The 17311-nt window shown below is 33.6% G+C and overlaps 1 protein-coding gene across 1 annotated transcript; it reads left to right on the top strand.

Annotated features, from left to right (window-relative positions):
• Positions 1-4534: 4534 nt before the first annotated feature.
• On the top strand, positions 4535-6235 carry LOC145009926 (uncharacterized). Its single transcript, XM_078968541.1, has 4 exons — positions 4535-4951; positions 5039-5288; positions 5368-5861; positions 6002-6235. Exons 1-4 carry the CDS (start codon positions 4535-4537, stop codon positions 6233-6235), a joined length of 1395 nt encoding a protein of 464 aa, XP_078824667.1.
• Positions 6236-17311: the final 11076 nt, after the last annotated feature.

The following is a 17311-nucleotide window of genomic DNA, read 5'->3' as shown; positions in this document are numbered from 1 at the left end:
TAAAAAATTAATAATAATCAAAGTCTTAATGATTAAGGCTAGTGTTTTAAAAAGCTACTTAGATTAGTTTTTTAAAAGTTTTTTTTTTTATTTCCAAATATATCCCTTAATTAATTAATAAAACATATTTTTAAATGTTCTTTTATGTCATTATATAAATTATAGATATCTTATAAGTTAGTGGTGAAGCCAGAGTCAAAATAAAAGGGTATTCCCGAAAAGTAATGGCTCTCTCAATGGGGTATCCTTGATACGCCATTACTTATGAGGGATACCTCTTTACTTTTAGGGGATAATTTTTTACTTTAACCATGACTTTGTCAGTGGCTTATAAGCTATCTGAAATTTATATAATGACATAAAAGGACATTTAAAAAATATTTTTTCTTAGTTAATTAACGGGTATATTCGGAAATTAAAAAAAAAAAAAAACTTTTAAAAAACTAGTCTAAGTAGTTTTTTAAAACGTTATCTTATAAGTTATTTTTTGATTTGTCAAACATGACAACTTAAAAAAGATCGAAAAATAAAATAGTTTATCAGCTAGTTGTGGTGCGCCAAACATAACCTTAATCATTAAAACTTTGATTATTATTAGATTTTTTTTTGTAAAAACAACAAAAATTTGTTATGTAACATTTCAATTGAAACCGTGGTTGTGGTGAATGGATGACTAAAATAAAAATATGAAATGATTAAGTCATCTAACTAGATACAAATATAAATTGTAAAAAAGTTAGATGAATTGATAAAAATATTTAAAATAATAACCTAATATGAACAAAGTTAAAACCTTAGTATCTCTCTTTAAACGGTTATAAAAATCATATTGATTAATATGTACAAAAAAAGACTTTGGGGATCTAATGTGGACAAAATAAAAACTTATTATATTTTTTAAACGGTTACATACAACTATATTAATGTAATATGTAAAATAATAATAATAATAATAATAAAACCTTAAAGCTTAATGTGAATAAAATTAAACTCATTAACCCTAGCCTAATATCAAAAAATCAAAAGTACAATGGGAAAGATTTTTATAGTTACAATGCTTTCATAAAAGAAAAATAACAATCAAAAGCATAGTCTTTTAGAAGTACAAAAAAAAAGTTAAATAGAAATAAGATGCTATATATACAAATAAATTGTTATTTTTTATGTGTCTTTTAAGAATATAGGTTTCATGCCGTCGCGTGTATTTTTGTTTGATTTAATATGTTTTTACTTCTAAAATATTAATAGAAACCAAACTAGAATTGATTTTGTTTGATCTGTTTTCGATTTAAAAAGTTTGATTTACAATTATATTCAATTTAAAAAGTTTGATTTACAATTAAATTCGATAACATATGTTAAACTTTTTTGTATGACAAAACAATAACATCACAAAAACGGGTGTGTGTTTTAAGAATATATGTGTCATTCGATCGCCAATATTTTTGGTTTGATTTAATAGGTTTTCACTTCTAAAATATTAATCAAAACCAAACGAGAAATAATTTTGTTTGATTGGTTTACAATTTAAGAAGTTTGATTTACAATTAAATTCAAATAATATATGTTAAACTTTCTTGTTTGATAAAACAATAACATCAAGGGGTGTGTCTTTCACTACATAAAATCTTATAATATGTGCAGGGTCGGCCCTGAAGATGTACAAGATGGCAACCGCACATGGTCCAGAGAAAAAAAGGATCTGATTTTGGCCAAATTATATAGTAAATATGTCAATATATATTTGTTTACGAAATTATTTCTAAAAAAACATTTGGTTCAACCGGGCAGGAGCGCCGCATATAATTATTTCTTTCGAATGAGCTAGGGTCGATTCTTGCTTTTTCTGCTTTGCACACTTTTCTTCTTTATATTAATTCATGTTACGTAACAAATAAATTTTACCCCTTTAACAAGTTTTAATTCTTGTTTCCCAACTTTAAACGTGTTTTTATTGATCAGTTCTTTTTTTCTTTTACCACGTCTTCAAAGTGTTTCTATTAATCGGCATTTTATTCTTCATTCTCATTTTTTATTATTATTTTCTTTATTAGTGTTGTTTTATTGCTCATTTCTATATAATTTTTTTTAATTAACCAACTTTTTTTCCCTCTTTAATTTGTCCTCACCCTACTTAATTGATCATTGTATTATTTTTTTTCCTAGTTCACTCTCATCCATTTTAATTGATTAGTATTATTAAAATTTGATATTATATATATATATATATATATATTGAGGGTCCATTTTATTTTTCGCTTTTTTCTAGTTAACTCCTATCCATCTTAATCGATTAGAACACCTTAGTAGTATTAACAATGTTTTTATTGATCAATTCTTTTTTCTTTTACCCCGTCTTCAAAGCGTTTCTATTAATCGGCATTTTATTCTTCATTCTCACTTTTCTTTATTATTTTCTTTAGAAAAAACATCATAAATGGTCCCTATGGTTTTCCAAAATCTGAAGTTTAGGCCCTATGGTTTAAAAACTTCATAGATGGTCCTTGTGCTTTCAAAACTTTTAACAGGTGGTCCTTATCCCTCACACTGTTAGAACCCCACCGTTAACTCTTATTTCATTAAAATAATATAAGGGTAAATCGGTCTTTTCAGTTGTGCCATCTTTTTTATTGAGGGAAATGATTATGCCACCGTCTTCTTCACGTCAACTCCCAAGAGTACAGTGACTTCGTCTTCAACTGATCACTCTTCAACTGCATGCTTGAAGGATTTGCAATCGAGATACGGTAATATTTTTCATAAAAAAAAAAATAAGTTTTTGTTTTCCTTGAATGTATTCATGAAGATAAATCATCTTCTTTACCCTTTCTATTTTTGTGTTTGCAGAGTGATATGATAACCATTTCACGTTGAAGATACACTATAGTGGTGTCTTCACCAAGTCACCTGGAAGGAAATACGTCGATGGTATTGTATCATACGTAGATGACGTTGACATTGATTTATTTTCAGTCCATGAACTCGATGACATGGTTCAAGAATTAGGGTACAAAGGTGAACAAACTCTTTACTACCATTTCTGTATCCCTGAATTTCCCTTAGACTACGGGTTATTGCCTTTAGGTAATTACCAAGATGTTCTTAAATTGGTTTCGTATGTCCCTAAACACAGACTTGTAAAGGTCTATATTGAAATTGGCCAGACTAGGGTAGCTAGTTATTTTTAGTCTCCTTCCAACGTTGTTATTGAGGAACTAGAACCTTAGAGTGTGTCACCGAAACTTAATAGAAAAAACCTTGTAGAAGAGAAGTAGGATCGTGCAGTAAAAAGCTTGAGTTAGACCACCCTGCTAACCATGTTGTTGACACAGGTAATAGATATGGATGAAAGTCAGGATCATTCAAAGACTATTGTTCCATATGTTATGTCTCAAGTTAGCCAACGAAGTAATGTCATTGATGTGAATGAAGGATTGATCATGGGCCACATAGAAGAAGTGTGTAAAGGTAATTTAGGAAATCTTGTAGAGGAACCAATTTGTGAAGATATTGACGGACAACAAAGTGCAAGACTTGATGAATTTGAAGCATTTACAGATGATTATTCAACTTATGTTGACTTTGATGCTGAGTACAGTGTACCAAATGGTGAAGACAATCAAGTAGAAATGGAAATTCTAGAGGGCATGATAAGTGATGATAGTGGAGATGCTTTCTATAGTCAGAATGAAGATGGTTAAGATTATAGTGGAAATGATTATGATGATATTGACTACATTGTACATGAGTCTAACTTGCAATTTGATGTGGATGTAGACATGATTGAATTCCAAAGTGTCGTGGATGCAGATGAACATGGAATTTAAACAAGCAAACCGAAATTATAGGGAATGACATAGTTGATGAAGAGTTGGAAGTTATTCAAAGTGATGATTATCAGTATGCAGGATTTTATGAAGATGAAAGGACAAAAATGCTTAAGGAGTTGAGTAAGTCAACTCCATGATCACATGGGGAGATCCATTTAAAACCATATAGGGTGGGACAATGTTTCAAAACAAAGAAGGAAGTTGTGGACTACATGCATTCACATGCTATAAATACAAGGAAGTCCCTATACTTAGCAAAAAATGATAAAATTAGGATAAAGGTCAAATGTGGAGGTGTTGTGGGCCTATCTACTGAAACAATTCAATGTGGTGGGCCATCAACTAGAAGTAAGGTAAAGTGCAAGGAACAATCTATTGAAACAGTTGAATGTGGTGGGCCATCAACTATAAGTAAGGTAAAGTGCAAGGGAAAAAGTGTGATTAGTAAAAAAGGAAAATGTCCTTGGGCAGTCCAAATCTCAAGGTCAGATGAGAATAAGGATTAGTTGGTGAAAACGGTACACGATGTCCATAAATGTTTGCAGACAAGATCAGATAAAGCTTGTACTTCCAAATATTTAGCAAACTTAATTGTTCCACAAATTCAGAGTAACCTTAAAATTCCAATCAAAGCTTTACATGAGGAGTTGTGTAAGAAGCTGGAGCTTGGTATGTAAGTTCAAAAGGTTGCTAGGGCAAAGCAAATGGCTGAACGTGTGATTAGTGGGGACTACCAACTTCAATATGGGGATTATGCTTTGGAACTGCTAAACACTAATCCTGGTTCAACTGTTAGGATAGATGTGTATCCTGAACCATGCTTGTCGACTACTACAAGAACTTTTAGAAGAATATATGTATGTCTAGGTGCATTGAAGTTGGGATTCAAAGTTGGGTTAAGGGATTTCCTGGGAGTTGATGGTACATTCTTGAAAGGCCCATATCCTGGGCAGGTACTAAGTGTTGTAGGTCTAGACTCAAATAATGGAATATACAATGTAGCATATGCAATGGTAGAGGCTGAAACAACTAGTTCTTGGACCTGGTTCATGGAACTGTTAGGAGAAGACTTGGAATTGGGAGTAAATTCAAATTTTACCTTCATTTCTGATAAACAAAAGGTATGTTTTACCTAATTATTTCTCATGATAGTGTACCTTACTTTCTATTTTTATAAATGAAACCGACTATATTTGCATTTTGTTAAGGGGATAATACCAGCAGTTGCAAAGGTATTCCCCAATGCAGGACATAGGTTTTGTTTGAGGCATATTCAGGAGAATTTGAAGAAACAATGGAAAGGAAAAGAGTTGAGTGACTTGGTTTGGGAATGTGGTAGAGAAACAACATTAAATCACTTTAAATATGAAATGGATGAGTTGAAGAAAATGAATGATGAAGCTCATTCTTGGTTGTGTAAGATTCTTGCAGAGACATGGTCTAAATCTCACTTCAGTGGTATGTCATTTAGAAGCTGTTGAGTTTTATGTTCTAATATAAAATTTGTAATTTCTCTTTTTGAATATGTTTTTCACAGGTAGGGCACACACTGATTGTTTATTGAATAATCTGTGTGAGGTATTCAATGCTAAGATAGAGGGAGGTAGGGATAAACCAATCATCACCTGCTTAGAGTATATTAGAGAGTATCTCATGAAGAGATTTTATGTTGTGCAAAAGGAAATAAATAAGTGTCAAGGGGAACTAAGTACTACTGCAACTATAGTTTTAGAGGGGATTAAGACTCGAGCAACAAAGTATGTAGCTAAGTATAATGGGGCAGGAAAGTACCAAGTTGCAAGCACATGGCAGGATCAGTATGTGGTGAACCTAAATGAAAGAAGTTACACTTGTAGGTTTTGGGAGATTATAGGTTTTCCATGTAGCCATGTTGTTTCTGCTATATGGAACAAAATTGAAAATGGAGAAGATGCCCCTGATATTGAGGATTGGGTCCATCCTTGCTATAAGTTATCAACATGGAAAGCCATGTATTTGAACAAAATTGATCCAAAAATTTGGTCGTTCAATGTGGCCAAAAAGTGATTGTCCATTCACTTTAACTCCACCAAAACATCACACACAGGTTGTTATGTCAACTAGGCTAGATATGTACTTTTAATGCCAGCATGTATATTTATGGTTTAAATATAATAAATGCATATGTGTAGGTTGGGAGGCCAAAAAAGAAGAGAAAGAGAGGTGTTGATGAGCCCAACAGCCAAACAACTAAATTGAGCAAGAAATTTCTTGCACTCGCATGTTCAAAGTGTCATAACAAGGGGCACAATTCTAGAACATGTAAAGGGCAGGCAGGCATTGGTGAAGTTGGATCAAAGGGGAAGACACAGGCAAAAAGGAAGAGACAAGGAAAGGGAAATAGGGTTGGAAATTCTGTTAAGTAGTTAATTGGATGTTTGGGTAGTTAGGTCTTTTGAAACTTAAATTATGGCTTGGTTGTTTAAATTATGGTAATTAGGTCTTTTGTAATGTTTGTATGGGTTAAGACCTTCCATCACTAAGTATGTTGAAACTAAGTGTCATGTTTAAACACAGACTTGTGATGATTTTATCAAGATGAAATTATAACAATGTATCATAAAAAAATACACATCAAAACCACTGATTTGTAACAAAATACATAGACAAAACCCCCATCATTTCCATTAACTTAATGTGTTGCAATTCATGTAACAAAATGAAACCAAAAATACCCGTTCCATCACAATCCAAAACCCCCTGAACTAGTTAGATGCGTACAAAAGAAACTAAAAATCATCCATCCTATTACCATCCAGATCCTTAAACCACCTTACTGGTTAAAAAACAAAAAAAAACATACATGAACAGAATAACATCAGCTGGTAGTTCCACAATTCTGCACTTGCAATCGCAACCCTCTCTTCCAATCGATTCATTGATCTTATCAAACATGGAATCACAACCAATGCAATAGCACACATCGGAGGGTCAACCTACCTTACAAACCCACATCTTGAATAATTCAAAAATTGCCTTCCTGGGTAACGATCCGTCCATGAGTTCAACTTCGTTGTTTCCATTCCACATCTACAAATCGCCATCTTCGACACTCACAGAATTCGTTTTGCAATTGGATGCATGGTAGAGTGAGAGTAGAAGAGGGTGGGTGCGAGAAGGGTTTTCAAAATATCAGACATGCCTTTGGTTATAAAGAAGAGGGCATAACTGAAAAGACCGATTTACCCTTATATCATTTTAATGAAATAAGAGTTAACAGTGAGGTTCTAACGGTGTGAGGGATAAGGGTCATCTGTTAAAAATTTTGAAAACACGAGGACCATCTATGAGGTTTTTAAACCACAGGGCCTGAACTTCAGATTTTGGGAAACCACAGGGACCATTTATGATGTTTTTTCTTTTCTTTATTAGTGATTTTTTATTCCTCATTTCTATATAATTTTTTTAATTAATCAACTATTTTTTTCCTTTTTAATTCGTCCTCACCCTACCTAATTGATCATTTTTTGTCAATTTGTTGTATTATTTTTTTCCTAGTTCACTCTCATCCATTTTAATTGATTATTTAAATATATTTAATGAGGGTTCCTAATTGAACAGTTCTTGCTATTGATTGGACCAAAGTTTTTTGATTTTATTTATTAATTTTTTGTTTCCTTTTTAATAATTTTTTGAGACGTCCCTTTACACTTGTCTTTGGTTTAAAAATTTCTCTTTACACGTGGTGCCACCTCCCACTGCTTCCAATCAGATACGGACACCAGATATCCACTGCTTCGATTATGGTTCACTGTCTTCTCTTAATTGAATGCTTATCCCTTTCTTTTGTGTTCTTCAAGACTGTAGGATACACGTGCATTCACGTCCAAGTTTATCATCTACGCGGTGCTTTTCCGTCTGCTTATCTATTGTCGACGCAATATATGACACCGACAATTCGTGGTCGGTCGATGATACGTGTTTCCTTTTATGCTGCTCAACCTTTTCAAACGTTCCTTCTTCCATCCAACACATGCTCTGCCTTCGAAACCAGATTCCAGTACCTTCAACCGATCCCTTTTTCCTCTAAGTCCACCTATTGAACTTCCACACCTTTTTTTCTTCATTTCTATTCCACCTTTGTCTAAGTAGGGTTTGAGATGGAGCGATTATCTGTCACATTGGCGACCATTACCATCATAGACGGAGATGCTAGAGATTTTTAGTTATCCCGATCAGCTCATCGTACCCAAGAACAAGAAACACCAACGACCGGAGTTTCATCTTCGTTGTCATCTTCCCATTGACCTGCAACAATCAACAAGTTCTTCGTTCTGTTTATTTATGTGGTTCTTTTGTTCGCTCCATCTCGATCTTTCTTTCACAACTCATATGAGGGACTGAAATCGATTTGGGGTAACAGCAACCCTAATTTGGGCTCAAATTTGGTTTTCTTCATAATTAACGTTTTCCCTGTGCATGGATATAATAAGCATCAGTGTATGGATATCATAAACATCTCATTAGTCTTCTTTTGTTGAAGATTAAGTGGCACTCCAAATGTTCGCTTCACTCAAGAGCATGTTGAAGAAGACAACCTTGAGTGGTCAAAGTGTAAGGAGTAGAATATATGAAAGCGTAAGTTAATTTCTACATCAATGTGAATTTAGTTTAGGATAAATTACTGTTTGGTTATATAGGTATTGAAATTAGAGTGTTTCACTTCCAATGGTAGTCATGGATGCTAAACCAACATTTCTACCCCCTGTTCGCTAGGTTCTCTGTAATAGGTGCCGCCATTCATCTTCTCATTTGGGTTCTCTGCTTCACCAACATCTTTCTTCATCACACACTATCCCAGGGAGGCCTCATTTAAAATTTTGCATAATATTCTTGTACAGAACATCGACTTTTAATTAATTTACACTTTAACCTGTTTTAACTTTTTTATTGTACGTAAGTTGGTGTTTGACTATAATTGATTGGTTATTTTTAAACCCCTTGCCATGACATGTATAAATCCCCTAAGTAACTAACATGGTATTAATCCCCTAAGTAACTGACATGTTGCTTGATTGTGTGTTACAGGAGCAGGCATAAAATATAGTTGATGGAGCACTGCACTAAAAGATTTTACTCCATAAATAGTAATTACTTAAGCCAATCATCACATTGTGTTTAAACTTCAAGCTATTAAATCTATATATAAAAAATCTTACACATTTGAATCTTAATAGTTTAATAAAGAATCGGGAAATGAAGTAGAGGGTTTCTGATAATGAAACAGTAAATAATACTATAGAATCTAATGCTGTAACTTTTAAACTATGTTTTTATTACTTTATGATAAATCTTTTTTTACCATGTAGATTACTTTAGGCTTTAGAGAATACAGACTGTTGCATGAAATAGAAATATACTTTCATAGCATCCTAATTTACTTTCCTTTTATTACAACAATTTATATTCAAATTTCTTTTTAATAAGGCATTGTAATTTGGAAAATCTACTTAATGATAGTATTAATTGCTTTGTGATAAGATGATATTATTGTAGTTAGATAGACTTTCCAAACTAGAATTGCTGTAATGAGATGAAGTGAAAGTATGATGCTTAAATAAACATATCAATCAAAGTTCGTTGCTATTTCTTATTTTGTGCCGTAACTTTTTACATTTTTAGATGATATTACCCTTAAAAACCATTTTTACATTATTAGATTAGATATCAGTGAGTAAACATAACATGCATGGTAGTTGGAATAAGTTATAAAAATGGGAAAAAAGGGCAAAAATGTCCAAAATGAGCATTTTGCTTTTAAAAAGCACATGTTTGGGCTAAGTGCAATTTTTTATGGAAGGTGTTCAGGTGACACTTAAAGAAAGACTCAGCATCCATAATGATTTTAATAACACCATCCCCATAAAAGAAGAGGACGACAACTACAAAAGGCATTCTTGAAGATGCAAGAATCGAAGACACGTGCATGCATCAATCCATAAGAGAATTGAAAAGTATAAACAACTAAAATTACAAGATCTCTTAAACGTCCAAAATTAGTATATACATAAATCATTCATAAATGTTACTAATTCTCTTCCCACCTACAAGACCATCATCAAGGAGCTCAATCATCTCCTGTTCATATGATGAAGCTATGTCTTTTGTGTAACTATGTTCATATGATGAAGCTGTGTCTTTTGTGTAACTAATTGTATGCACATCTCTCTAATATTTTGCTATCTTTTGCTTATGTCAATAAAGACGATAAATATCTAACATACCATTTGACTGTCCTAAAAAAGGATAATTAATAGATCAAAGAAACGTATGACACTAATTATCGATCCAAACTATTAAAAAAAAAGCATAAGAATTCAATGATAAAAACAGATAAACAAACCTTAACCATTTTATTATTAAAATAGTAAGTTACAGTGTTACACTGTCACACCCCGAAACCGAAGGCGGAAACATCTCGGGGCGGAGGTGACTTCATGTGAATATCATAACCAATGTACATAGTAAGCGAAGTAAAACACAAAACGTTACATTACATAGATTTCATTACATCAGTTGAAAAGTAAAGTAGTACAAGTTTCATAGATACATAAGTTTAAACAAAAGAAAGACGTGACTTCCATTCGCTCCGTCTTCTGCAAAAGGACGCGGGGTACCTGTCTAAGTAGAACCTAAGAATACAAGCATTTTAAAAATCAGCATAAAGCTGGTGAGTTCATAAGCGCTTTGTTTTTATGAAAATGTACAAGATTCCTTTTGGTTTCTGAAAATGTTACGACCCAAGAAAATCTCATATTTTCTTAAAAGTAAATTTTAGTTATCATTTTGTTATTTAATTTGTTTACGAGTTGTTACGTTATTCCAAGAAAATCCCATATTTTTCTAAGTGTTTAGCTGTCCATTTGATACTTAATTAGTAGTTTAGATTTCGATGTACTAGTAACTACCTTAATTATAGTATTAGTTAAGTATTGTAATATCTTAGTTATCCTACATTCGATTGTTGATTATCTGCTATACTTAGAGGTATTTTCGAATATTTGGATTCACTCAGAAGCATACATTAACAATATTTTCGAAGTTCTGGTGATTTCCAAAAGAGTACCTTAGACGTATTTTCGAAACTCTGTCGACAGTCGATGTCCAGAGGCGTACTGTCAAATTAATTTCGAAACTCTGGTGAAACCCAATGGGTACACAAGCTGTATATTTGAAGTCTTGGCGTCATCCAAAGGCGTTATTTCGTATTCGTATTCGTATTCCTAGTCCTATTCCTAATCCTATTCGTGTTCGTATTCGTTCTATCCTATTAGTTATATTCGTATTCGTTCTATCCTATTAGTTATATTCGTATTAATCTTAGTTTATGATTAGTATGATTCCTTAAACAAAACATAATATGAAACTTAGTTTATAACATCTATTAAAGGAATCTACAATTAGTTTGACAATTCACTCTGCAATTCGAACAAATGGTTAGTATGATTTTCGATATTAAAAGTATTCAAAATATGAAACATTTGAACAGAAAATAATAAGATTAAGTACAAGATTTCCTTGTACTTTTGCTTGTATTCCCCTCCTGAAAACATTTGAAAAACATTTAAAAAAAAAGGGTAGGGGTATGAACTCACCGGACGGGAAATGTGTCGACTGGGATGCTAAACGTCGAATCAAGGCTTGAAAACGTGCGAGGTTCCTATATAATGTTAAATGATACACAAATGTATCTAATTAGACTTTAAAACACTAATCATGTACGATTATACACTCCAAGACGCGAAAACACTTCAAATTAAGTGTTTGGAGTGACCCGGGTGACTTTTCTGGACATGAATGGCTAGGATATGGAGTTTACTCTTGAAGAGTAAACTCTAAGGAGTGTTCACGGCCCTAAACACCACATCCCCATGAGTTTACGGCCGTAAGCTCATGGTGGGGTGTTCTTATATGCTAAATGGCCTTAAATCAAATGAGGGGTGTTGCTAGGTTTGGTTCTAGGGCATTATCAAGGAATTAATTTAACCATATGGACCAATTTATGAGTTTACGGCAGTAAACTAAGTGTTTACGGCCGTAAACTCTCACCCACATCATTCTTAAGTGTTTTGAAGGTCAATGATTTATCACAAGTGATTCTACTCAATTTTACAAGCCAAGGGGTGAGTTTAGGGCATCAAACAACCCATTTATAGGAGTTTACGGCCCAGGAACTCGTTCTTGGGGGGTTTACGGCTGTGAACTCCTTATGGAGTTGTTTTAATCAAGTTTAAGGTCCCTAACTTGTTTGTGGTTTCTTCTAGACTTTATTCCAGGGCTTATGAGGTGTGTAAGTTGCATTTTAACACCCAAAAAGGAGTTTACTCTCCATGAAATGGTGTTTATGGCCCAAGCTTGTTCTTGGGCAGTAAACTCATGTTTACTCCCAAAATGTTGAGTTTAAGGTGTCCTAAGTCCAATCCAATAAGTTCTTAAGCCATATCTAAGCTCCAATGGTGATTTGGAAGGGTTTTGAGGCTCAAAAACACCATTTATATGTGTTCACGGCCCAAGAGTGTTCTAGGGCCGTAAACACATGTTTGAGGTCCTAATTCATGAATTGAACTCGAAATTGAAGGCTAAGAATGATGTACAAGAAGCTAGGATGATTACCTTGGTGTTTTGAAGCTTGAAATGGATGATTTTTGGATCAAATTCTTGAGTTGAGGAGAGAGGTTAGAGAGAGAGAGAGAGAGTGAAAAGGCTCCAAATGAGTCTTAATTCACTTTAAATATGGTTTGAATTTGATACACGGTGGAATTATACCCAATACTGATGTTAACCGAGGCTTTTGGTCGCACCCGATTAAGTTGTCATCACCCGATATGGTCGAAACTAAAATTTTTCTAATAACTAGTTTGGGGTGTTTTCACATGTTTCCAACATGTTTGGATACTTACAAGGTCAAATAAAAGTCTTAACTTAATTGACCTAATCCAAAAACGAAATCAGAATAATTCGATTAAACGAGTTTTACGGACGAAATGGTTTGCGGCAATGGAAAAACTTCGGGTTGTCACATACACGGATTTACAACATCCACTTAACAAGAAAACAAAGCTTCACAACCTTGAAACAAATAACCAACAACATCTAACCCCCGCAACGCGGGGGGCACTTCCTTAGTTAGTATTATTAAAATTTGTTTATATGCATAAAAACTATATATTGAGAGCCCATTTTATTTTTTGTTTTTTTCTAGTTGACTCTTATCTATCTTAATCGATTACAACACCTTAGTAGTATTAACAATATTTTTTATATACATATAAAAAATTATATTAAGGGCCTATTTTTATTTTTCGCACAGGGCCTTCGAAATCAGAGAACCGACCCTGAATATGTGGGTGGACAAATAATCTACAATCTTGTGTTTTTGTCTCAATGCAATATGTATATTTATTGCATATTTTTTTTTTAAGGACAAAGATATTATTAAGTTAGCAAAAAGCTAGATATGAAAACCCCATTTAAAAATAAGAACACGGTTCAAGGCAATATGTATATATTTTTTTGAAGGACAAAGATATTATTAAGTTAGCTACTAGGATTTTCTGAGGAGGATTACCAATCAAACCATGGATACTATGGATAGCCTTAACAATTTTTAACCAAAGAGCATCAAAGAGTAAGGAAAACCACTCACCCATTTAAAAATAAGAACACACTTCAAGGCAAAGATATAAGTATATAATTTTTTTTTTTAAATATTAAAATATATTTTGAAATAGAAAGTTTAACGATGTATATGGTCATACCCTTTACCCTTAATAAGAATCTTGACCACCACCTTGTAGTATTTTGATGAGCAAGAGTTTTCATGAGCCTATAATTGCATAATAATGATTTCTTCGGTTATACAAATTATAATGGAATATAATCTATTGTGAAAGTCGTTATTATGGCATATGAATACTTAAAAAAAATAACTTAAAAATATTTATATTTTTAAACGGTTTATTCAGTTAAACCAATGAATATATGATACCAATACAAATCAAAATAAGATTTGGAATAATCGGTTAAACACTTAAACTGATTATAACTGATTAAGGTCAGTTTAATAAATTGAATGTTATTGATTCATATATTTACTTTGTTTTGATTCCCCTCATGATTTTATGTGTTTGTTCTTTCTGCTATATCATTTCTTGATACACTTGTTATATCTTTATCAGATAACCTATGTAAGAAATCAGTATATTATATATGTTGAGTAAAGAAAAGATTAAATAGTTACTAATGGAGATTAACAAATTATAAACCAAAATTTTCAGAGAACGCGATTGGAATTTCAAATATATAACTACGTTAAGGATTTAAAGCAATACTATTGAAAATGAAAACACAGAGTTATAATTCATAAATTCACAAAGAATCTGTTTATATATAACATTTGATGTAACCAATAACGAGGTTGAATACGAGATGCAACCAATAACGAGGCTCAGTCAGTTGTGAGTAAAATGCAACCAATAACGAGGCTGAATACGAGACACTAATCATGGGACTACATCTAGCCAAGGATCTTCAAATCAAGGACCTTTAGGTATATTTCGACTCCTTACTAATAACTAACCATTAATTAAAAAATATCAGAAATTGTCCATGTTTGTCATACACACACATAAAAAAACAGATACACATGAACATACATAGCCATAAGGTTGTTATTTCGATGATGTTCATGCTTGTCACACACGCATAGAAACTAACATACATATAAATTGTGGTTACAAAAATCACACATATACACAAAGAAGAATAGTAACATTTATAGGAACAGTGAAACACACACACACACACACATAAAAGAACAATAACACAAGCATGCATATACACATACATTTATTGTTAAAAAATTCATGTAACACCCATTTTCTAGATTTGATAAGTTGAAGACTTAAGGATTTCGAGTATAAGATTTAATGAAGAGCGTGTTTGGATGTCGACCGCAACGCAGTCAGGTAATCGCCACGACGCAATAGCGGCTGATTCCTAAAGCCTAGAGTTCAAGCCTTGGGCCATATTTAAGTAACATGATGGTTAGGATTTTGCCTTGTTTCGGTCTCCCTCCCTTTAGAAGCAAACCCTACTCCCAATTAAGTGTGCTTGGTGTTTATATAGTGTTCATAATGTTTTAAGCCTTGGAGTGAAAGTTAGGAGAAAAATGTGGTGAGCTTGTTGATAGGAGGGTTGTTTTTACTTTAAATCTTGCATCTCCTGCATCTTGTGGAGCTCTAGAAGGTATAAAGCTTCCACATTTATCATTCATGTTTTTTAGTTCATGCTTTGAGGTCCTTTTGAATCCTTTAGAGGGATGTTCTTAGAGCTTTAAGTAACTCCAAAACCTTAGACTTACTTGGTGACCATTTCAGGACTGAATATGATGGAAAAGTGTTAATTTTTGGGTTCCTTTGAACCATGCACATGTTTTGGTCATTATGAGAGATTAATGGACTTAGGATTTAAGATCTTACTTTGGGTTGATGTTTAATTAGATAAAATTGGAAACTTTATCTGTTAAGTCATTAAGAAGTACCAGATCTAAAGTTATAAGCCTTAATCAGTAAGGATTAAGCTCTTAATGAAGAAAAACTTTTCTAACCGAAATCAAACGCAACCAAGGAAGGCCCATAGCAGGGTGGCACACTGCAACGCGTCTAATTTGTCCAGAATTGACTACGACACGACCAAGGACTCACCATGGCGTAGTGACTGTTGACATGTGTAACGCCTGTGTTTCTGGGCTTTCCATTTTTAGCAATGTGATAGTCTAGGTTAACCTTTGTAACCCGTTTTGAAATAATAGAAGTGTATTATTTGAGTATTATGTGTTTTGTGCTTAATTGCTTAATTATGTGGTTTGATTAATTAAGAATAAAAACAAGCGTCAAAATTTAAGTGTAAAATAAACTTGATATCTTTAGATAATGTTGTAGTAGTTGAAGCAAGGTTTCTGAGGATATAAAGAATGCCGAAATCCGAGTTATAACGAAGAAGTTATGACCTGTCGAAGTTTCGCGACAAAACCGGCACCGCTGAATGACGTAAAAAGTGAAATTTACGTTAGAGCGATATTTAGCCTTAGTGATCTAAACGAGAATTGAAGATCTCGTTGTTAGTATCAAAGTGATAAAAAGTTAGGCGAGAACGCACGTCAAACGAAGAAGTTATGAATTTATAACGAAATTTTCTGTCCCGGCCTATTAAAAATAAATAATAAAAATAAAGTCAAAATTAGCCGACGGAGTCTAAACGAAAGTTGTAGAGCGTAGTTTCACCTTCGCGTGGATATAAAGAACGTCGAAAACGGAGTTCTTATGAAGGAGATATGAATTTTCGAAGTTTATTAAATAATTAATAATTAAATCTAATTATTAAATCCGGCCTTATCCGAAGACGAGTCACCGGACTCATCCGGAGTACGCCCCGCGTACTCGAGTACGCCCTCGCGTACAGCAAGAAATGTCGACACTTCGGATGACGCATGCAGTGACGACTTCGGAGCCATGTACGCCCCGCGTACGAGGAGGTTCCAGCCTCCTATAAATAGGATGCGAGGGGTCCGGGTATAGTTGCTCATTTCTCCTCCATTTCGTGCCGAAGCTCTACATTTTTACCCCCGAAGCCTCGGTAATATTCCCGAGTCCCGAAGCAAGTCCCGAGATCCTGAAGATCCCGAGAAGTGCGGTTTCCGAGCCGAAGCTCTGCCCGTGAGAAGTTCAATTTTTGTGAAGATCTTCCAGATCTACCGAAAAATACTACTTCTACAAGCCGTAGTGCTGTCGGATCATCTTCTGATCAAGTGAGTGTATAGTTACTTTCTTCTAACGCATAATTATGAAGTATTTTATACGAAATACGTGTTATGTGTATAATTTTGTTGTTATGTGCGTGAATGTATATTCACTCTCTTCAATCTCATAGATCTGATTTGTTTTCTATGAAATACATGTTATGTGGGTGTGCCTCATCTGTTATGTGGAATATATATCGAATGAAAATGCTATACAGGTTTTAAACTATGTATAAAAATATATATTTTTATCTACTAATATGTTGGGTAGAACATGGGTAGATAGTTGGTGTGTAATAAACAGATAAGAGGCCTCGATGTTGTTGTTGTTGACCTAGTTATTCAGCGGAGTATGGATAACGACCACAGACTCCTTCTAGACAGTCTCGTGGAACACCAGCAGGTTCATAACCTGTAGGTGTTGTGAACGATGTGTTCACCGGTGTACTCTATCCCCCTCATGGTTGCCTTTAGGATATCTATTGTTGAGGAAACCCTTTAGCAGTAATATCCGTCCCGATGAAAATCCTAGATTAGGTCCCTTGATATAGATGTTGTTTTAGGGACGTAAAGTGAGGATAACGGGAATGGGTAATCGGGATAGTGATTGGTTGGTGAAATTAAATATAATTTACTTATTGTG

The sequence above is a fragment of the Lactuca saligna genome, chromosome 8 (genome assembly GCF_052625555.1).
Source record: "Lactuca saligna cultivar CGN05327 chromosome 8, ASM5262555v1, whole genome shotgun sequence".
Lineage (NCBI taxonomy): Eukaryota > Viridiplantae > Streptophyta > Magnoliopsida > Asterales > Asteraceae > Lactuca > Lactuca saligna.
This window is presented reverse-complemented; position numbering and strand designations above follow the sequence as displayed.

Excerpts from the sequence above, each read along its gene's own strand:
- LOC145009926 (XM_078968541.1), top strand. The coding sequence starts at position 4,535 with ATGGCTGAACGTGTGATTAGTGGGGACTACCAACTTCAATATGGGGAT. Across the intron at positions 5,289-5,367 it reads GTCTAAATCTCACTTCAGTG|GTAGGGCACACACTGATTGT; the intron begins GTATGTCATTTA and ends TGTTTTTCACAG. Across the intron at positions 5,862-6,001 it reads CAAAAATTTGGTCGTTCAAT|GTTGGGAGGCCAAAAAAGAA; the intron begins GTGGCCAAAAAG and ends GCATATGTGTAG.